Source organism: Lactuca virosa, chromosome 3 (genome assembly GCF_052849685.1).
Source record: "Lactuca virosa cultivar CGN04683 chromosome 3, Lactuca_virosa_CGN04683_v6, whole genome shotgun sequence".
Taxonomy (NCBI): Eukaryota; Viridiplantae; Streptophyta; class Magnoliopsida; order Asterales; family Asteraceae; genus Lactuca; species Lactuca virosa.
Genome location: NC_136428.1, coordinates 56,336,061 through 56,361,691, shown reverse-complemented (window position 1 = coordinate 56,361,691; position 25,631 = coordinate 56,336,061). Strand labels below are relative to the sequence as shown.

General features: G+C 34.2%; 2 protein-coding genes across 2 annotated transcripts; one reads left to right on the top strand and one right to left on the bottom strand.

Moving 5' to 3' along the window:
* The first annotated feature begins 6,400 nt into the window (after positions 1 to 6,400).
* On the top strand, positions 6,401 to 7,990 carry LOC145162329 (Prefoldin chaperone subunit family protein). The gene is made up of 4 exons (XM_079081504.1): positions 6,401 to 6,505; positions 6,621 to 6,674; positions 7,084 to 7,153; positions 7,239 to 7,990. Exons 1-4 carry the CDS (start codon positions 6,422 to 6,424, stop codon positions 7,295 to 7,297), a joined length of 267 nt encoding a protein of 88 aa, XP_078937630.1. The 5' UTR covers positions 6,401 to 6,421; the 3' UTR covers positions 7,298 to 7,990.
* A 7,406-nt stretch (positions 7,991 to 15,396) lies between these two features.
* Positions 15,397 to 19,984, bottom strand: LOC145165744 (replication protein A 70 kDa DNA-binding subunit A-like). Its single transcript, XM_079084578.1, has 3 exons — positions 19,547 to 19,984; positions 15,866 to 18,041; positions 15,397 to 15,762 (listed from the first exon to the last, which is right to left on the bottom strand). The coding sequence occupies exons 1-2, from the start codon at positions 19,843 to 19,845 to the stop codon at positions 15,875 to 15,877; spliced, it is 2,466 nt and encodes an 821-aa protein (XP_078940704.1). The 5' UTR covers positions 19,846 to 19,984; the 3' UTR covers positions 15,397 to 15,762; positions 15,866 to 15,874.
* Between the last annotated feature and the right edge of the window lie 5,647 nt (positions 19,985 to 25,631).

Sequence of the window (25,631 nt, the reverse complement as noted above, 5' to 3'; positions counted from 1 at the left end):
CGGGAAGGTAACTCACATCGCAAGGCTGAAAGCAAAATCTCACGGCAAGAATCTCTAGCAGCTGCTCCGACGACTCCGCGAGCTATCAGTACCACAATAACACTTAGTCAAAAACTAATAATCCTTCTTAAGGTGAAATGACCATATTACCCCTGATCTAATTTGGCCAATACCTAAGGCCCAACACCATAACATGAAAGACCCAAATCTAAATGGTCTTCCCAAGCCCACTAGTGGCCCACCAATGGCCTAAATTTTCAAATTGGGCCCAACTCCTCAAATGGGCCTTAACTCAAGCCCAACATACTCTTAGCCCAAAATAAATAATTTCTAATGGCCCAGTATGGCCCAAAAGGCCCAATACCATAAATCTCAGTTCTAGGTCCAGAGGCCTTATTCCATAGTGGGCCATGAGGCCCAACAATCCAGGCCCAAACTTCTAAGGCCCAAAAGCCCACAATCGACACTCTGCATGCGTACGTGCGGCGTACCTGGCACGTACGTCCAACGTACGCTGGCCTTGACCAGAAGCGGGAAGTTGACCCAGTACACGCAACGTACCAGGGTGTACGCCCAGCGTACTGGCCAGCTTCATAAGGACTCATTTTGTGACTTAATCCATTAAGTCCTAACGTCCAAAACATAGATCCAGGTCCTTTAAGACGTCCTAATCCATAAAGTTACAAAATTTATGTCTTTGCATGCATAGATGGGGCTTTAAACATGATTTAAGTCCTTAAGCAAACTTTTTGACCATCAAACACTTGCATGGTTGTGGCTTAACCATCAAGGTCCGATTTTTATAACTCTAAATGCCTCCAAGAGCTCAAAAGGACATCTCTTATGGTCTGGAACTACCAAGACTCAAGAAACCTCAACAATGGAGTCCAAAAGTGACATAAAACACCCCAAAATCAAATCTAAACATGCATTAGCTCAAATGGTGCTAATCCCATGGATCTACAAGCTCTCTTCAAGTCCTTGCTCATTCTTCAAACTTCTTTCTCTTCAAATTCACCAAAACAACACCAAAATGCTCAAACTAAGCTCCAAAATGCAAACAAGAGGGTTAAGGTTCGAGTTAGGCACTGAGAGGGCAAGGGAGGCTGAGAGGATTAGGGTTTTGAAGATCATAAGTTGTTTAAATAGGGTGCAACCCCTAAAATTTAGGGTTTGCATATGGTCACCCTACGCCCAGCGTACGCATGGGGCTCCCCCGATCCGCGCCTCATATGTGTACGCCGTGCGTACACCTTGTACGCCCAGCGTACACTTTGCCCCAAAAGTCTAATACTTAATAATTAAACTTGAATAATAAACAATACAATACCTGATAAATCTCGGGCGTTACAGTAGCTCTCAACGAGTACAACTTTCCTTTAAGCTCCATCGGCTAAATCAGACTTTATTTTTATATGATTTAATGATTTTGAAAAAATCATAACTCTCTCGTATGGACTCTGATTTTGGTGTTTCTTTTACCAAAATTCTTATCTTAAAGAGTACTATGATTTCCTTTTAGTCACTTTACCCAGAAGTCAACCATTCTCTTCGTAGCTTTTTACGTCACACATTCATTGTGCGTGACTGACTTTTATATCTTTTAAAAATCATATCTAATTCATACGAAGTCGGATTTCTACGAAATTTATATTTTCGGGATCAGGAAAACGTGTACTTTTTAAATATTATATATATATATATATATATATATATATATATATATGTTTTGGCGTACTTATTTTTACGATTTACGAACGATTCGGTTTATTGAATTCTATTGGAATGCGAAAATGAGGTGTTACATTTAAACTAAATATCGGTTTAAGTTTTTGATGTTTAACAGTTATAAAATTTTAAATAAAAAAATATTAAGGATCATATTATTTCCATTCATATTATTTTTGAATCATATTATTTTTAGATAATAAAAAATTGAATCAAATTATTTTGTATCATAGTATTTTTATCATATTATTTTTGAATCATATGATGTTGAATTAACAATATATTAAATTAAATAAAGTATTTTTTCAAAAAACAAGTTTTGTATCATTATATATTTTGAATCGTTTAATTTTGAATAATAAAAAATGTAATTAATGATTATAAAATATTTGAATCAAAATATTTTTAGATCATATAAATTAAGTATCATAAATATATTGAATCATAACTTCTTTTTTTAGTCATAAATATTTTAAATCATCTCATTTTGAATCATGTTATGTTCAATACTTTTATATAAAAATTAATATTTCTTAAAATTAAAAATAAACAATTCAAAAACTTACTTTTAATTTTTTGTTTTTTACAAAGTCACTAATATATTGAGTAGAAATATCTCTTAATTTTTATATTTTTTTTATAAAAATTAAAATTAAAAAAAAATATATTTTTTTTCAAATTTTTTACAATTGTGCTCATTTCGTAGATAATTAAATTTTAAAAACTTTGATTCTTTTTAAATTATGTGAAAAAAAGTATAAATGAAAATAATAATAATAAAGCCACTTAACGAGGAGTGGACACGTGTCGGGGTGGCGCGTCCGGTGCGTTTCCTCGGATTTAATGCACGTGAGCTTCTTTGCCATTTACAATCCTACCCGCGAACATTTCAAAAATGGTCCCTTTTTTCCCTGATAATTACATAATTGCACCCTCGTTTTTTAAACTTATTTATTTTTGGCCAAATATATCTCAACCATTAAATCTCAGCAATAAGCGTTTTAGGCTATGTTTTGCTTACTAGCTGAAAGGCTAGCTGATAAATCAAAAGTTAGCTGATAACTGAAAAACTAGCTGATAAAAATGACGTTTGGTAACTAGCTGAAAAGCTAGCTGAAAAATATGAAATGACATAAAAGAACATTTAAATAATGTGTTTTTTATAATAAATTTAGTGGCATGTTTGAAATTTTTTAAAAAAATTCCTAAAAGGCTAGTCTCAGTAGCTTTTTAAAAAGCTAGCTTTTAAGCTACTTTTTGACTTGCCAAACACGACAACTTAAAAAAACTCAAAAAATAAGCTAGCTTTTCAGCTAGCTGTGGTACGTCAAACACAGCCTTAGACTTGTGCTCACCGGAATTGAAGTGATCACCCAATCCAACTTTTATATATATATATATATATATATATATATATATATATATATATATATATATATATATATATATATATATTTCTCGTTTTTAATCAAACGATTATTAGTTTATTTTATACTGAAAAAATACTCGACCAACCAACGTACTGATATTATCAGGTTTAAACACTTGTCACGTTGATGATGATGACGATGGGGTGATTTAAAACCTAGTAATTTCATTGAGAGGAATCGGTCGTTTTGCTTATGCAAAAAAAAAAAAAAAAAAAAAAGATCAACGGACTTTTTTTTATATAGGAATCTAGATGAATTTTTATGCCAAAAGGAACAAGTTAATATTATTTATATAAAAAAAATCTATATCTTCCTAAACCCACTTTAAAATCTTAGTAACGAACATATAAAAGGTAAATGCCGGCACCTTTTTGTAAGTGTATGAATTTTCATAGATATCATTTATTATGGTGTGTGACAATGTTTAGAGAAATAAATATAATTATAAAGCATCATTGTTTGAACATAACACTTTTGCATTAGTTTTAGTATTGATTAGAGTGAGATGTTTGATGTGTCAATGTATAAAGATGAATAGACAAACTAATGGCGAGTCTATCGTTTTCATGTGTAACATGAGGCTAATGTGATGCATGAATGGAACGGAGCCAACAATCCACGTGCCCATGTGAATGTCATGGTCTTGAATAGAGATGTTACCATCCCCATTCTCATTTCGTTTTGCTAAATACTGATGCGACTGAAATTTATCAACCTTTATTCTATTATAAATTTATATTGACTAAATTTCTTATCATTTTAAAAATAAGGGAAGAAATTGTCCTATTTCTTGGAATGGTTAAATTCTCATCTACTCCGAAACTCAGTTTCGTCCATTTGGCAACGAAATATGCCAAAATCTCAAATTCTCATCATAAAATTTCATCATAATCCACAAACCAACTCATTTAATATATATGATATCAGTCTTTGTTAAAAAATAAAAACGATTTTGACTTAATAAAGTAACATAGTTTTTGTTATGTACACGTTTAGTACTTATTTATTTTTATTATTATTATTTTTTCTTTTGTAAAATAAGTCTTTTATTTGCTGTTTTGTACACATACAGTCCTTATGACCAGCTACTTCATGTTAGGTTCTCAATATGTACACATTTAGTCCATTAATGTTTTTTTTGTTGCAAAATAAGTTTTTGTTGTTTTTGTACACATTCAGTCTTTATGACAGATTTTCTTTAGGTTTTGCTCATACAACATCCTACATCGGACAATCATTAATAAGGTGTTTTCATACGTGGCTTGTCCCTCACTTATATCAGTAACCTAATTTACGTATTGGTCAAATAATGTTGATACCCTAGTTTTATCCAAGAATAATATGTCTTCGGCTTCAGTTTCATCTATCTCCGTAGTAGAAAATGAGATTCTTTATGATTGATTTCTCCCAACTCGAATTTGCATTTCCTAGACAAAATAACACCATGAAAAAAATTTAGTGTCTTCCCTAATTTTTTGGTATGTCGATTTTGACCATTTTCAGCAAATAAGTTTTTTGTTTATTTCAAACTGACCCCGAATTTTGAAGACGAGCTTGCAGCTGTTAAAGAGAAGGTTTTCTATCTCAACCACCTTGAATCGCAAAATACTAAAATCCTAGAACAATTAGGGTTTTGTCGCGAGGATTAAGGAGACGTGTCACGAACTTCTGTTAATTTATTAATCACTAATAAATTAACACGTTGGATCCCCGATAAAACTTTCATGTCAATAATTTCTTAAATTTGTCATTGCGTGTAAGCCCAAAGGACTCTGATATTAATATTATTTCTAACAATTGAAATCATTATGAATAATGTATTTTCTTCACCTGATTTAATGTAGTTGATAATGATATTGAATGAAGTTTGCATTGACATTAAATATAGTTGGTATTGTACTATAACTGTTACTGATATCAAAAGTACAATGCTCTTACCAAAACGGAGACAAGAAAGACATGATTCCACTTCCCATACGAGCCATGTATGAGAACATCTCAATAATGGTTGTCTCACATAGGATGTCATGTAAGCAAAACCTGAAGAAACTTATCATAAACACTAAATGTATACAAAAACGATAAGGATTTATTTTGCAAAAATAACATTAATGACTAAATGTGTACAAACTAAGAACTTAACCTGCAGTAGTCGGTCATAAGGACTGAATGTGTACAAAGACAATAAGTTCAAGGGCTTATTTTACAAAAAAAAACAATAAGGACTAAATGTATACATAACAAAAACTATGTGACCTATTAAGTCGTTTTACGAAAAAAAAAATACAATATGATAAGGAAATGAACAAAGTGTATCTATGAGACTATTATCAGGGTAACACCATCGAGTTTATATTCCCTATATTAAAACATGTAATATTTGTACACATTATTGTTCAAATACGAAAGACACTTCTATTTGGTCCAGAAACTCAACTGGAAATTTTACAGTTAAATCGTTTAGGAAAATTATTGATTCAACACTTTATACCCTGAAACCATGTGCTTTTAAGTGGAATAGATGACTTCCAATTAAAGTTAATTGTTTCATATGAAGACTCATCTTAAATAGAATTTCGGTTGCTTGTAATCTTGCTGAAAGAGGTGTTCTTCCTTCCATTTTATTTTCTTTTTTATAAGGTGATTCCTTCAATATCAAATTTCACAATCAATTTGGTCATGGGCTTTAAACTGGTTTCGACTTGTATATGATCCAAAAGCCTCTTTTTCAGAGTTGTTAGATGTTGCAGCGACCAGCAAGTGCTTCTACTCGAGATGTCAACAAGAAAAAATCTAATCGACGCTTTATTTGGCACAATATTTTGGTTTATTAGGAAAGCAAGAAACAAGATAGTTTTTAAAAAGACGAAGATTACTCCTAATAGACAGGTGGATGACATTAAACTTTGTTTATTTTCATGGTTGAAACATAGAGGTAAAATGGCTAGTATAGATTGGATTATTTGGAGTGAATCTTCTTTTTCCACTTGTATTATGTAACTTTTTGGTACATTACTAGCTTCTTGCTAGTTTTTTTTGTTTTTCTTTGAATCTCCTACGGTTGTAAAAAAAATTAAAAAAAATAATAGAAAAAACTATTGACACATTAATTAATACAATAGATTTTTTACAAATTACAACGAGGCCTCGAACTTTGATGAAACCCAATGGGCCGGCCCAAACACATATTCTTGTAGAGCTGTAGCCCTGTATCTATATTGTATAGTTTTATTTTTCAAACTCACAGTCTAGTAGAATTCCAAATGAACACGACGGCGACTCCATCAACTGCATCGTCCATGGCTACTGCTGATACGGTGGATTCTACTCAATCACTTCTTAAGCAGGTTCGTCTTGTTCTTCTGAATTTTGATTTAGCAGTTGTAGATGATGATGCTTTTGATTCGTTTGTTTGGGTCTTTGGGATGTGTGCTAATTTGATTGGAATTGTTCACATCGCAGATAAGGAGCCACGAGGTTTCAATAGCGGAGCTCTCTGTACTCTCTTCCTCTCGTGTACGCATTCCACATACCCCCTAATCTCACGTCTATTGTAGATACTCGTTAATTATCTAATTCTCTTCAGCTTTTAATTTGGGGATTCGAACATGATTTTTATTTCAAATGAAATCTCAGATTGTTTTTATCAAAATTTGTTTAACTGTAATGATTCTATCAGATGACAATTAGGAAATCAAATGTAGACATTTTTCTCCTAGTAAGTAACTGAAGTATACAGATTCACTCTTCTCATAATCATACACTCCCGTTATATTGGAAAGGCAAAATTTTATAGAGTTAGATTACATTGATTTGTTATAAACCAAATGATAGAGATTTTGATGGTGTGAATGTGTCTTTTTATTATTCTTGTTGTCATTATCTTGAAGCCACATAAAACTAATTGTGTTTTACTTGCCTATAGTCTGTTTATCAGAAAAATGGGAACATTTTCTTCAGAACAACTGTACAACAGGCCACAGCATCTGAACAGAGTAAGACCTTGTTTTTTTTCCATTAAGTGTTGTGTTGTCTAAATAAATATCTGAAAAACTGATGACATTTTTTGGTATGAACCAGAACAACTTGACACAGCCAAAGCAAAGCTACAAAAAGTGAATATCGTGAGAGGAAACTAGACCTACCCTACCTCATTTTTCATAGTAGGTCCTCTTCAAATTATCATGTCATATTATACACCTTGCTTATATAAGTTTCTATATAAGTTTTGTTAAGATTTTAACAAAATACACCAAAATGGTCATGGGAAGTTGTTTGGGAAGCCTCTTTTACTTGCTTTGTACAACCAAATTCTATGCACACAGTTTATGGAAAAACAAGGTGTCAAGGTTTGTACCTTAAGCTTTTAATCTTGTACCTTTCCGATTTTGATGACACATTGTATGTTGCATAGAGAGGCCAGTCAAATCCTGGATTATGGATTCTAGTGCAGCATTTCATGCAATTCATGCAGAGGAGTGATGTAGAGTTTCAAGCATTACACAACCAATACATAAATTATTTAGTCTAAAAGAATTGCTAAAGACTATTATTGTACACAAATTTCTTAAAGAATTTTTGTAGTCTTTAACAATTCTATTAGACTAAATTATTGGTTGTGTAATGCTTGAAATTCTGCATGGAATGATGCAACATCCGATTCAATAATCAAGGATTCGATTCGACTAGACTCTCTAATCATTGGACACGATAATTTTAAAATTCTGGAGGGGTGAAAAATGTAATTTAGTTTCAAATGTTTGTTTAATAATGGATTCATTCTTTGTTGTAAGAGATGATTGATGGTTGGTAGACACAATTCTTTGGTTCCATTTAGCGCATTGTTTCATTGAAGATTCTTTATATGAAAAGTCCACATGAAAGTTGCTCATATGATTTTGCTTTGGTCTTCTATACGTTTTCTTTTTCATTTTTTTTTTTCAAATTATATAATTAAAATAATAGAGTAATTAAGCTATGTTTGTGTTCTTTTTTTCTTGGAAATATTCGTGCTATGGTTATGAATCGTTTCAAATTAAAGAACACATCATCAATAAATAAATAAGGAGCTGGAACGATTCATAACCATAGCACGAATATTTCCAAACAAATCTAGTAATCAATCCAGCTCCTGATTTATTTGTTGATGATGTTTTCTTTAATTTGAGCAATTCTTCTTTTGGCCACCCTTCCATATGTTGAATCCAAACAAATCTCCAATCCAAAAGAATAATAAATTGAGCAATTCTCTTTTGGCCACCCTTTTATATGTTGAATCTAAACAAATCTCCAATCCCCACCTCAGAATCAGGCATGATTGATTACTAGAAATGGATATATCAACAAGGTTGTGGAATGTTCATCGGATATTAATAGCGACAAACACAATAGAAATAAAATTTGATATTTAAGAATCGAATCTACAAGTTGTAGCATGTTTAGTTTAATACCTTAGAATAGTTTTTGTGGGGAAACGATACGTGGTCACACTCAACCCATTTGTGTAAACAACAGTTAATCAATTATTTAAATAAATTGTCAATTAAGAGATATTTTTTAGTTATATAAATTTATAATCATTAATTTTAATAAATTCGTGACTTTATAATCTGTATTAATTTTATTTTAATTTTTATTCTAATGTTATTAATTTAATGTAATTAGAATAAGAAATTTAAAATTTAAAATTTGAAATCGAGAATCACTAGATTGACAAGTGACATGACATTAACTAGAAGTCTTAATAATACGACACATGACAAAACGAGAATAAACTTATTTTTTTATTAGAATAAGAAGATTTTTTTGACATTAAATTAAATAAAAAATCTAATTTAAAACATAAATAAATATTTTACATTAATTAAAATACATAGAAATTTAAAACCTAAATTACTAAAAAAACATAGAAATGTAAAACCTAAAATACTAAAAAAGACATAAAAAAATATAGAAAATTAAATCTAAATTACTAAAAACATAGAAAATAAAACTTAAATATTAAAACACTATAACCCAATTTCAATATTTTTCGCGAATTTGTTGTTGAATTTTTAGAAACACGGCTAGATTTTTTCGGGTCGAGATCCGGTTGCGGCTTTGTGTTTCAAATTTGAAGATCGATAAGTGCTATTTTTTTGCCAACGAACTTCCTCCGTTGATTCAATTTTTTTTCTAGAAAACTTAGAGTCTTGTCTATTTTTTCCACAAGTACATATTCGCAAATTGTTTTTCCGTTTGAAGACCCCGCATTTCTCAATTTGTCTCTTCCTGGTGGTCGACAAAGTTGGACTTCCGATGGACCCTCCCCCTCGGTGTCGTCGAACTCATCATTGAGGTCGAGGCCGAAACCCACGTCGGACTCGGAAATTCTTGGCCTTTTGTTGGATCCGATGGTCGATCCCGAATGCGCCGTCTCCGGATAAAGGGCCCATTTTGGACCGTTACAACACGCTTTTTGGTTGTCGAATGGTTTACCATTATTTATAATTTTGTATTGTAGCATGCCGTTAAATTTCGTGCAAGTCGCATGTAGGTCACACCATTTTGCATTGAACGAATCGTATGCCCGCTCCGTTTCCCTTCCTAATAGTGCATGAAAATGGTCTAGAACACGATTTCAAAAACTTTGACCCGATTGCGCGTTCCTGGTGTCATTGTATTGCGATATAAAAATCCAAGCTTTCGTTAAATCTTCCTCCTCGTCTTCGGTCCATTGCGTAGTTCTCTTTTTTTTTGTTGTTTTCCTTTTTTTTGCCTTTTTCGAGTTGGTTGTTGTGTTTCTTGGACCCGTTTGTCGTTGTCGTTGTCGAGGTTTATAGGTTGGGATTGAGATAATGGGCTTTGAAATAGTTGTGAAGGTTGTGCGTGAAATTGTTGAGGTTGAGAAGATTGGAGTTGAATTTGTGGAGAAGGTTGTTGTTGAAAGGCTTGAAATTGTGGTTAATTGAATTGTGGTGGTCGTTGTTGTTGGTAGTAGTTTGGGTAGTATGAAAGATTGGTGAATATTGGTTATTGTTGGATTGGAGATGTTGTCAATTGTATGTAATTAAGATTTGCAAATGGATCATTTGGAGTGGGTGAAATATTTTGATTTGGATCCATAGGTTGAATAAAATAAAGAATATGGGAAGAGATTGTGTGTTTTTGTAGTGTAAAATGTATGTAACATAAGTGATATTTATAGTTGTAGTATATCATTTTTAAATTGAAGAATATATTTATTATTATTATTATTATTCTTTATTTATTTATTTATTTGTTTGTTTTTTGGCTCCAACCGTAAAAAAAGACAAAAGAAACAAAGGAACCTATCAAAATTTTGACCATTGGTGCTGCCCTCCTTCCTATTGGTTGTCTTCAAGCGTCTTCCCATCCCTGTCACAACAGCTAATTCACCGAACCTTGGGATTGTGTTCACGCGTGACTTGGTTGTCCATGTCAGCATTACACATCTTCTTCTACCCCCACTTCGGATAGCCTAACATAGCCCACATAGCATGTGTCATTTGTCTAAGACTCGTGGGAGTGGTCTCGGCACCACCGTTGGCAAGGCTGATATGACAATGAGGTGGAGTTCAGCAACATCATGTCGAGTGCTCAACATGCTGGGATTTTCTCTCTCCTCATTAGCCTACTGTGGTTTCTCTCTCTTTAGCAAAGTTGGGCAATGAGGTGGAAGAGAAGACTGAGGTGGACCTCGGCTCTAATGCACTACTCCCCATAAGCTAGAATATGCAAGTAACCACACTTGAAATAATAGAGCAAATAGACTAAAATAAAGCAAATAATAAGCTAATAATTTAATTTTCAATTTTTTTTTGATAGATATCAAAAGGAAATTTACAAATTATTAACATATAATCTACAAAAGTATTATTATAGAAGCTAAAAATAAATCACATTCTAAATTTATAGACCAATTTGGCCAATATCATGTACAACTAGGGGTGGCAAATCGGGTCATCATGTCGTGTTTTTGTCTGACACGACACGACACGACAATGTTTTATGTAACACAAACACGACACGACACGATGTCGTGTTTTTTCTAACTAACACGAAAATGAACAAATTAAAAAACGACAAAAACGACAAAAATAACATAATATAACAATTAGTGTATTTAATCACAAATAACACGACAAACACGAAAAACACGACAAATAAATACTAAATCGTGTCAATATCGTGTCGAATTTTGAACACGAACACGACACGACACGACACGACATCGGGTTTTTAACACTTGACACGAACACGAATTTGAATTTCAGTTTCGTGCCAATTTCGTTTCGTGTCGTGTATTTTTGTCGTGTCGTGTCAACAATTGTCACCCTTATGTACAACACTTACGATCATCTTTAGGATGTCGAACAAGAACCAAATGGTCGCAAAGTTAAATACATTTGCTTGTACTAACAATCGTGTATTGGGGGCATTACATGTGATACAAGAACAAAATACAAATTTTATATTTTTCCTAAATTCTTCTTTACCACAAAATCTTACTTAGGTTCCATTATTCATCACTTAATAAAATAAACCTTAGTTTATTTAAGTTCCAAATATCAATAAAATTATTTATGATTAAAGCCTCATATATCTTTAAAATTTTAAAGGAAAATCTCCAATAAAGTCTCAATATTTTGGGCGAATTTACGATTTAATTCCAAATTAAATTTTATTTATAAAAAAAGACAGAATATCAGCTAAAACTTCGGAATAACCCTTTGTGGCCGGTTTCGCAGATTTAGCCAGTATTCCGGGTTTTTTCGTTAATTGATCAAAATTTTGGGGTTTTTTCGTTAATTGATCAATTACCCTTAAACTTATTGTGAATTTCACTCATCCACCTCTCAAACTACTACTCCTTTGTGTTTTCACTTTTTCTTATCCACCTCTACAAGTTGTACTCTTTCAACTTATTTAGTGTTTTAATCTAGCATGAAAAGACATACTTCTAAGGTCTATACTCTAAACCAATCAATCTGACACGAAAATAAATTGATTGACACGAAAATAAACGGGTTGAATCATGCACTTCAACACGCTCATGTTAAACTCGTACCTCAATTTGCCAAGGCCAGTAGCAACATCTTGGTAGCAACTAGTCTTGCCTTGGATAGACCACAAAACACAGATTCGTTTGAACTTTGATACCTCATTTCACACATGCACACATACGTTCCAGATCAAAAACTTTTATGTGTGTGTGTGTGCACATAAAAAGGAAAGACAAAGATCTATTTGAGGGATATGTGTATGTGTCCCTTATCGCATCCTTCCCAATTTTGCAATAGATAGAAAGAAACAGAGGGAGAAAGTGGGCGGATGGATTAAGGTTTTAAACAACCAATAGAATGAAGAAGAAATGAGTATTAACAAGAAAGGTTATCCCATAGATTTAAGTATACATGATTAGTGTTATTATGTATGTTTTGTGGTTATCTCAATACTTAAACCAATATTGAAATCAAAAGAAAATATACAATATTTTTGTATGAATTTCATCTTGCAATCATGGAGCACTCTATCTTCGGTAAAGCTTTTCAGACAAATTTATGAATTTTGTTAGTTTTTTGGATTGTATATATACTTTTTTATAAATTTCGTGACTTTAAAACTGAATATATAACGTTGTATAAAAAAATGGAAAAAACACTCATTTTAAATATATTGATAAAACGGTTATTCCGAAGTTTTAGTTGGATTAACGAAAAAGTCCCAATATTTTGACGAATTAACGAAAAAAGCCGGAATACCGGCTAAATCTACGAAACCGGTCACAGAGGGTTATTCCGAAGTTTTAGCCGGTATTCTGTCCTTTTTTGTAAACAAAAATTAATTTGGGACTAAACCGTAAACTGACCTGAACAATTAGAACTTTATTGGAGATTTCCCAACTCTAAATGAGCTTCCATTTTAATTTAATCGATTGGGAAAAATGGTTTAATCGTTTCTTGAGCCCAATTGGCCATTTGCTTACCATTTAATTTAACTAAATAAAAGCCCAAATTTAGTTCCTTGAAATGGTTACTTTACGGATCAAGTCACCATTCGACAATCACATTATATACATTTAAATGCTATAGTGATCAACATATTCAAAAGAGTCTTTTGATACAATTGTTGGGAATTGATAGCTACAAATAATTGGGTAACCAATACAACGCAATATAATAAAACAGTTTAATTATAATTCCTAAAAGAAGGATCCAATTAAATCAACAAGGATTAACCATTCACATCCATTGGGGGAATCAAGATTTATCTTAAGCTAAATGGGGTGGTGCTATGGATGTACGGTGTTACATCGGACACTCGTGTCGTGTTTTTGTCTGACATGACACAACACGATGATGTTATATGTAACACAAACACGACACGATGCCGTGTTTATTTTCATTAACACGAAAACGAGTCGATTAAAACACGAAAAACACGACACGACAAACGTAAAAGAATATAATAATTAGTTTTTATAATTCATACTTAATCACATATAACACAAAAAACACGACAAACACATGATAAATCGTGTCAGTTTTGTGTCGAATTTTAAACACGAACACGAAACAAAGTCGTGTTTTTACACTTAATACGAATTCAATTTCGATTTTGTTTCAATTTGGTTTCGTGTCGTGTATTTTTGTCGTGCCGTGCCATAAATTGACACCCCCTGTATGGATGTCATGGCTTTTTTTGTCATCTTATTTTTGCCGTATTTACCATCCTAATTTTATTGCAACACTTTGAATTATTATTATTTTTTTTTAAATACAATTTCATTTACCTTAAAAACTTAAAATTTTCATTAATTAAAAATTAAATCAACATATCAAGACTTAAAACGTCTAAAACATAACAATAGATAAGTAAGATTAAAAATCACAATTTATATTTTTCTTTAATTGTGGCTTTTGTTGTCAAAAACCGCTTGTGGAATTCGTATTTAAGTCTGCGAAGTCTGACCTTATACCTTGTATTTCACAAAAGGGATGGCACCCGATGAACTTGACGATGCAACTTTTCTTTTTCTTTAGACTTTATCCCTTCCCATTGTTCGAGTAGGTGGTTAAAATTTTAAGTATGTCATCATCATCGTTGAGGTCTAATCCCACACGAGCAACCAATAATGTTATGTGGTTAGAGTCGGATGTTTTAGTTCTTTTGGAACTCTTCCCAATATTTTTCCACCATCGCAATGTGTTTCCATCTCGGGTTATCTTTTACAATACTCCAAAAATCTACAAACTTGAAAATCTTTTTGTCATCTTCTCCCAGAACATGTAGAGTGTCTTGGATAAAATGGTTGCCTCATCTTCACCGCTTTTGCATTGATCAGTCAAGTTGTTGTACAAACCGTTAAAACGTGTATTAACTTTGTTTGTAGTATTCCATTTCGTGTAAATTACCTTGTGGAAACGAGTCATAATGTGTCCCAAAAAAAGTTTTCCTTTTTGGTCCTTTCTACCACCGGGTCCTTTGAGACATCGAGCCAAGCACATGCCAATGTGGTTTCTTTTTCTGGTTCCCATGCTTTAGAGGACATCCTTCATGTTCTTTTTGGAGATTCAACCCTCACTTCGGGTTCTTTTGTGGTTGATGTTGGATTTGGGGTTGGGTTCCGGAATGCTTTCAAGGAAGAGGTTGAAGTTATTATGGGAAAATAGTTGGTGGGATGCATCTACATCACCGCCATAAAGTGGGTTAGGATAATAAATAGAGTTGTTGAGCTGTGAGTGGTAGGTTAGTGTTGGAGAATCTAAACTGAAGATGTTTCTACTAGGTGTATTAAGAGAATTAAGGTTGTTTAGAGAGTTACTTGAAGACATTTTGCATGTAAAAAACCTGAAAGATGAGAGAAGTCAGGTTGTTTTTGATGTGGTAAAAATAGAAGAGATATGGTTTGTATTTAGATTTGATTTTTTTTTTTTTTTTTTTTTGAAATTCACTGTCAAACGGGGAGTAAAAGAAGAGAGGGAAAATGGCGAAGGGGTGTCTGGTTCAACAACTTTATGCTGCATGCCATAGTCATGGGACGGTGCTTGCCATAACAAGGAGGCTCCAGCTACACATACCCTGCTCCACTCCCTAAAGTTTTTACTTATTAACAAATACTTTCTGTTATGATCATTTTATGTGTTATTTCTTTAACTTGATCAAAATATTCTGAACACTCGACAATCAAATACATATACTGTTACAACTAAAATAACATAAAGACATCCAAACGTTATCTTCTATAATGTACATCATATTCATTATCACACAACCAGTTTCAAAAGAAGGATCCAAACACCCAACAATAACACAAAAAGCTAAAAAAGTACCAGATCACCATTCACCGTATCATAAAAAGTAGCAGAAAATAAATACATACCAAAATTTACAAGACGTAAACAGTCTTATATACACAACTGCCATGCTCTTAACACAAGGAAAAAAGCCACTAGTAAAAAATAAACATGTCTAATTATCCAACCTTACCTAGTTCATACTCCATACCACTTGAAAACAAAATTAACAAAACTGAGAAAGCAAGTCTCCTCTGTTACTTCAACATTAACACCAGACCAAAAACCTTTATTGCTACAAGAACCTGCATCATCCACAAACATAAACCCATTGTCCTATCAACACACAAAATCAAACAGCAGTAAAAACATATAACATTATGGGAGAAATCTAGAACTTTTTTTTACCTCTTAAAGTCAATAACCACCAACATATTGCCCAGACGCGCCCCCATATCTTCCTGGGGCTACATTTCCATTTCCACCACCAGTACCAGGACAGTCTCTTGCCCAATGTCCAGGTTGATTGCACTTAAAACACAAATTAGATCCGCCACTTGTCCCACCACCATAAGCTGAAGGTGAAGGTGCATGACTATTTCCACCTCCAGAAACCACACTATTAAACCTTCCTCCTTGACTATTATATCCACTTGGACAGTTTGCATAGTTATGCCCCACACCACCACAGCTATTGCAGCTACTACCAACCCTAGAACTAGAAGAAGAACCACCACCACCATATTGATTCCCATATTGACCTACTCCACTAAGACCTCCGGAATCTCTGATTCCATTTCCACCATATGAAGGAATCGCCATTTCCACCTTTGGCTGTCCTATTCCAACAGAAACCATGTCCTCTTTTTTAAGTAAATCAAGCAAAAACGTTGTCTCGGATGAAAGATTTTTTATCTTCTCGGCTTTCACAACAGTGGACTTCACACGCTGTTCATCGCTGAAAGTCTCTTCCTTCACTTTCAACTTAAAGTTATATCTACTAAACAGAACCTTCCGGACAGCTTTAGTAAACTCCTCCTCATCTTGTTCTTCATTTTTCATGTAATACAAATCTTTAGCAGAAACCCCCATTATTTCCTCACCACTTTCTTGAAAAGCAGTTACCCAAGTTGACCCGGTATGATCTTGTATTTGAAACTGAAGGATATATCTGTATTCACACTCATCAACAATCTTATCACACTTATCACATTTCCATATCCCTTCTTCATTCCTTGTAACTTTTTTACTGCATTGTCGATCACCATTCATGATCGGACACGCTGTGTAACAAAAGTTTTCAACTCTCAAATGCCATATAGTCCCATTCACTGTGATCCAGTCTGGTTTTTCAGATGTCCCCAGTTTTTCATCTTTGATTTGTGAGATAGTTTTTCTCACATCTGTTCTGGATATAGCATCCCTGGATAAAGAAACAGAAGGGGTGATTTTCCCAACACTTTCAAACCATGTTTTAAGTTTTCGAGCCTCTGGGAAATCAGGTTCTATGCATAGCTGGCTTGTGGATATTGTCCCTACGGATTTACCATTGAAATCACTCACTCTAGCAGATTTCACAGCCAAAACAGGAAACACACCAGAATCACACATGTTTTGAAGTGTCTGCCCTTCTGTGGAACAAAAGTTACCCCATAAAGTCACCTCCACACTTCTTCCAGACATGTCCTTAAGCTGTAAACTTCTTTTTTGAGTTTCGGTGCCGTTTTTTCTCATTAGGGTAGACGTAGGGGTAATACTGGAAACCACACCAATAATATCCAACACACTATTGTTCTCCAACCCTTCGATATCAGCAATGGAATGGAAATGAAACTGTTGCTGTGGAATGGAATTGTCATCATCAAAGCAAGGTTGAATGGTTGATGTGGTGTCAAGTAAGATCTCATGGTCGTTTTTTAAATGATTAAAAGCTTTTGCAGCAGGTTTTACACTGCCTTTTGAAATGAAGTAAACTTTACCGATTTCAATTTGGTCATAGAATTGATCAGCTACAGCATTGAAGCATGTGACACGTATTTCACCACCATCAGAGTCAAGAAGGTCAAAGGAAAAAACTTTTCCATCTCCTTTTGCATTGTTGTAACGTCTGAGTTCTGCTTTTGAAGTCACTCTGGCTTTTATAGTCCACCTACCTTGATAAGGGTTCAAAGCAGCAATGGGGATAATCCTAGCTGGAGCTTCGTTTTTAGCCACGGGTCCCCTGTTTGCATACATTGGAGGCGGTTGGTTATATGTTGGTTGGATTGGGCGCACATAACTGTTTGTAGGTGGATGTGAAACAGCAGCAACAGAATGGGTACTCAAAGGGTTACCATAAGAGTGTAAACTTGTATTATGATCCTGTTGAGGAGGGTAAATTGGGGAATTTGCAGGTCGTGGAACAGAGCCACCCATGAAGGTTTGAGGACTACCCATGCTTGTTGCTGGCTGATTGGAGGGTTGCATAGGTGAGGGAGACCTTGATATAGGAGGCTCATTGCCAGACCTAGGTGGAAATGGTTTTGCATCACCGATAAGATCACAAGTTGCCATAATCACATCAAGGTTGATGACTATTAAAATGCTGAAAAAGAAAACCAAAAGATGTCAGACAAATTTTATACAATAATTGCCAAAAGTTATGAAGAAAACTGTATGTCATGACTCATGAGTCATGACAATTGCAAAAGTATAAATTTATAGAAACAAAGTGCTTAAGATTCCCAATGCTGAGGAACTAAATGGTTTTATTTTGTGCATAAGTAATCAAAGAAACAAACTGCCTTATCTTTCTCAAATTTCAAAAGACAAGTAAATTCCCCACTGTTTTTAGTAGTTACAAACTTACATCATACATAAGAATAGCATCAATTTCTGGTTTATAAAGTACATTGACTCTTAGCCCACTGTAAGCATGAACCCTTTTGACTTCTTTAACACAGGCAATCTTGATTTTTTGTTCAGAAATCTAAAGTGGGTTTTAAAATGCAATGTTTATGACGGATCATGGTGTTCTTATTGTTTAACTCTTAGCATGAAAGAATAGATTATATTAATATTTATTGTCTTCATGCTTCCTTATAATAAATAATTAAAAAAAACTTTTCTTGTGGATATACTTGTGGAGTTGCATTGAGGTATCAATTGACATGCAGGGTTATCACGAAGCAATTGAAGTACACATAAGAAGCAGTGAACAAATGTCATACCTGGTAAAGTAAACCTTCACTTGTTGCTATCAATGGTAAAGTTCTTAGATACTACTAAATGCTAATAGATACTTCTTAGAGATCTATATGTCGATATCATATTACCAAAAAGTAGACAGATTACTGTGGTACTTCTTAGAATGAATGCAAATAATTAAATGCTGATAAGTAAAGTCCTAACTTGTAATCAATTAGTACTTTTTATGTAAGTATTATGTTCTTATCTGTGCTTATTATACTGACCATTGCCTAGTATATCAAACAAGAAGCACAAAAAAGCTCAGGTCCTAGCTTTTTCTAGAACATCCAAACTGTAGACTGAGTTTGTGACTATTTCAACACTAAAACCATCAAATATATGATACATCAACATTCAACAAGTCTGTAGTTTTGAAACATTACTGAATGAAGTGACTAGCATGTCACAGTAGCATTGATTCAAAACAGAAAAATCTTTCAGTGGTGAAGACTATTCTATTGATCATTTGTATAAACAACTTTATTAAAAAAAATCCTTTTACGCCATGTAAACCCTATCCCGTAAAAAAGACTGCTCTTATTTTCTTTAATAGAAAAAGAGGAAAGTCGCATTTTTTTAGTCCAGTAAATCTCTTTAAGTAATCTATTTACACTAACTCACGCACACACTTAAGATCAAGACTAATATTAAGAACAGGGGTACTGCACACATGTATTCACAGTCACCAAACATATCTCCGGAGAACCTTTCCAGTTTTTTTATTTTTAGAAAAAATAAATTTTGATATGTGATAGCAATATTATTTACGACGAAACTATTTCTTCAATTTGCTGAAGCAATTCCACATACATTAACTTCACACGAATATAACGAATGAAAAATAATGAAAGTAGTACGTACGGTCGATCACGGATGAAATTACAGACATACTCCTTCAACTGAACAACAGAACCCCTCTGCATCTGCTGAGATTTAACCAACTCATTCCGCTGAGTAGCAAGCATCGCTTGCTGAAAAAACAAGCCATCAGATAGCATAAGCCGGTATCTCTCCTGTTTTTCTCCTCCACTTACAGCAGAAGAAGTCTGTGACGGAACAGCCCGAAGTTCTATCACCTGAAGCACAGGTTTCACGTCCGCCGGTTGCCATTTCCCAGAAGATAGCATCTCTATTGCGCCTTCCGTCAGTTGCACCGCCATAATCTTTGATTGAAAGAAGTTTGATTGCAGGGATTTAGTTTGTTCGAGTGTGTGCAGTTTGGGGATTTGAAAACCCTAGAGAGAGAAATAGAGAGAGACCGAAGGATGAAAGGGAGGGAGATTAGGGAGGAATATATTTTGTTTTTGTAAGCGGCAATTCTTTGGTTACATTTAGCAGAATCTTACACTTAACCTACCTAGAATATTAATACCTTCCAGTAAAGACCCCCAACTTTTTTTCTTTATTCAATTGTCTCCTGGTAGTAGAATTTTTGTTAGTTTAGTTCTTATTCATCGGATTGTTTTAGTGATCATATTTTTATTTTTGAAAAATATAAATTTTGATTTTACATATATTACATTAATTTATATAAAAAAAATATATACCTTATTTCTTTTACAATGATTAGCATAGTTGGTTCGATATGATAAATTTGGACTTGGATCTTAGTCAAACAAGAGACATGTTTGAGTCCAAAGCTAGCACGCCAGGTCCATATAACTTTTGGGTGTGCTGAAAAAAAAAAAAAGTAAGGCCACTTAGACAATTTTCACAAATATACATTAATTTATATTAAAAAAAACTTCTAATCTTTTTAAATTCAAAATGCTAAGTGTTGGGTTATGGTTATTTTTTAAAACCGAAGAGCAACGTGAACATAAATTATATATATCATCGTAACATAAACAAAATCACAAATTCATAACTTTCAGGCAACAATGATTTAGATGTCAATATTAAAAGAAACAATATATTTGCAAGTTGATCTTTCTTTTGTGATTTAAAATGATGGAGGGCTCAAACCATAACATCTCTCTTAAAGTAGCACCCCAATACAATGATCAAGAAAAAGAAAATAACCCTTCTGTTTCTTGATACGAAAACGCGCCCAAAAGAAGTTTGTTGTCTAACAAGAAAAACTTGAGTTTTCGGATCCTAAGGACCTGATCTTGATAATCCAACAAAAAAGAATGTTGGTATGGATGCTATGAAACCTTTATCCAAAAATCAAGACATTTTGGCCGTTGATTTCTGGGAATCGACTAAACAATGCACCTAGGTCTTCAAAACCAGGAATTCAAGATAAAACCAATAAGGGAATGATGAAAAAGAAGGAAGTATGTGATAGGTGCATTTTATGCACCTATTTTGCATGTTTATATACATCCTTTCATAGCATTCTACTTCATAATTATTGCATTTAGTTAATTATTTGGGCAATTGCATATTTCATCAAGAATGTCTGGTACTTCACTATTTTTGATTTATTTTGCAAACATTATGGATCATGGAGCATGGAACTTGGAGCTTGGAGCTTAAAGCATGGAGCATGGAGCTTTAGAGCATGAAGAGAAGATGGACCGGTCATGCCATGGAAGAAAACATGAAGATATAACCCGAGTCCTTATTGCATTATCATCATAGCAAAGGACTACGTTTGAAACACGGTTCATGTCACACCGACACGGATCGTGTTTGTCCTTTCTCATCTTATATTTAAGCAACATGTCGTGGTGAAGCTAGACTGAAGAAAGAGCCAACAGTAAAAGACTTATTTGACTTTTAGCAAAAAACATGGGCCATGCTAAAAACACATGGTCATGCCAAAAACACACAGGCAAAAGGCATGGCCATGCTAAAAGCGCATGGTCTTATGGAAAGCACGAGAGCAATTAATAAAACAAGGGAGGTCTCCACTTATCATAGGGTAACGGTTTTTGGGAGCAACTTTGGGAGATCTTGGGCAATTTTGGAGATTTCTTAGAGCTTTTGAGAAAACCAAATCATTGCAAACAATTTGATTTCATTTTGTAAGCATTAAACATTTCCAATCCCATCTTTCTTTTTGATTGATTTGTTCTTATCCATGTGTGGCTAAAAAACCCTAATTTCTAGTTCTTGTTCAAAACATATTGATTGCTTGACTTGAAGCATTTTATTTGATGTTTGATTTGTGATTCTATTCTAGTGATTATGTTTTTGTTTAAACTAGAATCCTTGAATTTGATTTGTGTTTGATTGGCGACTTTCATGAATTAAATTTTTCTATAGTTAATGAATTTTTAGGGCACCTATTCTTTCTATTAAGTTAATAATTGGTAACAAACAATAAGTTTTCTTATTGTAAAACATATATCACATGTTTTCACACTTATGAGCGTATGAGAAGAAATGAACATTGTTAGGAAGCTTGTACAAAACTTAATGCGGTTTTTCAATACAATCTAAGAGCGTGTTTAGGTTAAATTAGTAAGCTAGGTCTAGTCAAAGAGCGTGTTTTGGTTAGATAATTTGGCAAGCGAGAGGTATTAGAGTGTGTTAATAGCTTTCAGTACCAACTTAGAATAACAATCATGAATTATATCAAGTCATAATCAAGTCGAACAACAACATTGAGAACTAGAATTAGAACCATTCAATCAAATTGTTTACAAGTTTATTTCATTTTGTGCATGCTTTTAAAGTAGATTGTTATTTAATTATTTTACTTTTTCAAACAAAACCCCCTTTGTGACTAAAGTACCTTGCAAAGAGGTATAAACTTTTATCCCGTGTCTCTGTGGTTCGACCTTGCTTGCCTTGTACTGCTTTTTAGTGCATTAAAGTAGTGTATTTTGAGTCTGTTGTATCCCTATTATTTGTTGGGTTTGACACGCCTAACAAATTGGTGTCGTTGCCGGGGACACGATGTTACTAATTTTTTATGTCAAGATTTTTGTGAGCAGGTACATCTCTAAAAAAATCAAAAAAAAGTATGGCGCAGAAATGAACACTCCTTACATTAATGATCAACTTTTTGAGCTAGCCCAGTTAGTTATGATGATTGGAAATGACCAAAGTGTGCAAACTACACCTACTCCTTGCGATTTATGCACTCAAAATAGATATCATACCGACATGTGTCCATATTTACAAGGAGAATGGGAAGAAGTGCAAGAAATGGGAAGCTACTATTGGCCAAATCAATGGAGACTAATCATCCATGCCTTAAATTATAGCCAACATTCATTTGTAAAATGATATATATATATATATATATATATATATATATATATATATATATAATTGGTTGGTACGGTATTACCATGGTATTGAAATTCTATACCATTACCGTACCAAGATTACTTAACTAGTACGGTATTACTAACCAAATATATTGGCTACCAACTTAATTGGTTCAATTGGTAGCATATTGGTTGGTTTACTTCGACACATATTTGATATCCCTAGTCCCAACAACCATATCCTCCACCTCCTCAACAAACTGAAATATTGAGCATGTCCTTGGAAGACATTGTGAAAAGCATTGCTACTACTACCCAAATCTTCTAGGAAACAACAAAAGCTAGACTCAAAAGCTTAGAGCAACAAATTGCACAACTTACGCAATATGCGAGTAAAGGCGAATTACCATCACAAACCGAAGAGGACCCAAGGCATACTGTTTTTTCCATAACCTTGAATGATGGAAAAAAATTTAATGACCCAAGATTGCAAATTGAAGACGGGGAAGAGGATGAAGAAGTAGAAGTGGAGAATGTTGTCAAGGAATAAGTAGAAATCGATAAGGTTGTCATGGAAGCTATATAGGAGGTGTTGGAGGTTGACGAAAGAGAGGTTGAGCCACCCACTACCAATGAGAAACTCCTTTCACTGGTAGACCAACCACCAGAGTCAGAAATGATAAATCTGTCGGGCCCTTCAAAGGATACGTATCCCAAGAAGGAAGACACCCAACCGGTCATTAACTCGATATCCTCATCAAAGAAATAAGAGTTGATCACCTTACTAGACAAGTACAAGAAAGGGTTCGGTTGGATGATTGTTGTCATCAAGGGTCTAAGTCCAGTATGGTTCCCAAGCAAAAAGAAAGTTAGGTATAAGATAAATGTCCCATTTGAGGAAGTACTAAGAAGTTTACTTAGTTGGAGAACCCCAACATTCAAAGAATAACATATTCTAGGGGACAAGTCGAGCCAAAGACTTGAAACAAGGGCAACTAATCGAGGGGTAACTCAGAAGTATTTTCTTTCCACTTTTCCTTTAATTTACTTTATTTTTGTTGTGTTGCAATGTTTTTGAGTCTTTTTAGAGTTCCATGCAAAACAATTTTTATATCTGTTAACGTATCCCTATGGGGAACGTCAAGAAAGAAGTCAAACTGACACCGGGCTTGGCCTAGTCAGAACCTAGTCTAAAGCCAAGTTCGGGCCTTCGCCAACGCAAAGAGCGCTGATATGGCGGTTAAGTTACATCCCGACAAACATGGGACCAATAAGAGAGTCCCACTCACCAATTAGACGATAGCCACGATCTTCATAAACGTTTAGGAGATTCCCTCACATCTAATGAGGGAATGAGGCAAAAGGCGTGACAAAGGACCCTATAATATGGGTCCGCCATGTCGCACCTCACGAGGGAATCCTCAACATAATCGGTTGAGGGACACGCCTCGAAAACATGTATAAAAGGATCCATATTCTTTACAAGGAAGGAGATAATATTCTCTCTTCCCTATAATCTTCTACCATCTTTCTCATATCTCATACTGACTTGATCGTTGGAGCTTCGTCCCGGGAACTCCTCCCGTACGTCGAGTAACGGTCATTTCTCTCTTTTGCACTATGATAACAGGAGAAGATACTCATACGGATCCCCCTTGCAGTTCCGACTCCATCCTCTCCAACATATCACAACATTTGGCGCCATCTGGGCGTATCTTTAGAACGATACATCCATGAAACAAACCCAGAAAGCAACAATGGCAAGCGATATCCCAATGACATCAGGAGCAGCACTGAAAAGCCCGCTGCGCCCAATGCAGTCACTTGATGGCGAACATGTTGGATTTGGTGTCTAAGCCCATAACTATAATTGGTATGTACTTGACCCGAGAGTAGCATGGTCCTTTTGGGTTGCCTTCACCAATGCACTTGATAGGATGGACTTTTGAGAATAAGGTTATTTGTGATTTGTTAATATATTACAAGTATAATATATTAATATGAAATCATATTATTTAATTAGTATTGATCAAGAATTAATTTGGAATTAATTTAGTGATCAAAAGAGACTAATTAAATATACGGGGAGTGATTTGGTAAATTAGTGATTCTTATAGTGTGGGCTAATAATCCATGGTTATTTAGGATGGGCTAAGCCAACATGGATAGTCCATGGAGGTTTAACCCATGGAGCTTAAGTAATTCGAAGAGTCACGGTGCATTAGGGTTTGCATGGATGTAACCCTAGCACTTGTCACGCTATAAAAGGAACCTCCTAGAGACAAAATCGGTTGCCACATACATTCTTGGAGAGTGTGAATCGATTTTGTGCTAAGAAACTTATTCTCTCAAGCCTCCTTTTTCACTTGGTGTTTGTGACACGTTAGAGGCATCACATTTGAGGTACTAAATCTTTTGAAGGCCAAGAACTACAAGTCCTATTACGAGGTAAGTTATCTAACTAGTTATTTTGTTCAATTTTATGCTAGTTAGGATGAATGCTTTGGAAAATCAAATTGCATGTATAATTAGAGAAAACATAGATCCAAAGCATCTAGGGTTGCATGTGCACCATAAGGTTGTTAGAGTACTCAAAACCCTTCAGTGGTATCAGAGACTAGGATTGTTTTCTGTTATACTTGATGCCTATTAATTTTCCAAATTGAAAAAATCGATTTTCTGGCTTCTGACTGATGAACTCGCCGAGTCCACTAGCTGAATCGACGAGTCGACTCAGTAAAAGATCAACTCGACGATTCAGTATCATGCACTCGTCGAGT

Coding starts and splice junctions, on each gene's coding strand:
- LOC145165744 (XM_079084578.1), bottom strand. CDS start 19,845: ATGGCGGTGCAACTGACGGAAGGCGCAATAGAGATGCTATCTTCTGGG. Junction 18,042..19,546: donor AATTTCATCCGTGATCGACC/GTACGTACTACT, acceptor TTTCTTTTTCAG/CATTTTAATAGTCATCAACC.
- LOC145162329 (XM_079081504.1), top strand. CDS start 6,422: ATGAACACGACGGCGACTCCATCAACTGCATCGTCCATGGCTACTGCT. Junction 6,675..7,083: donor CTGTACTCTCTTCCTCTCGT/GTACGCATTCCA, acceptor ACTTGCCTATAG/TCTGTTTATCAGAAAAATGG. Junction 7,154..7,238: donor GGCCACAGCATCTGAACAGA/GTAAGACCTTGT, acceptor GGTATGAACCAG/AACAACTTGACACAGCCAAA.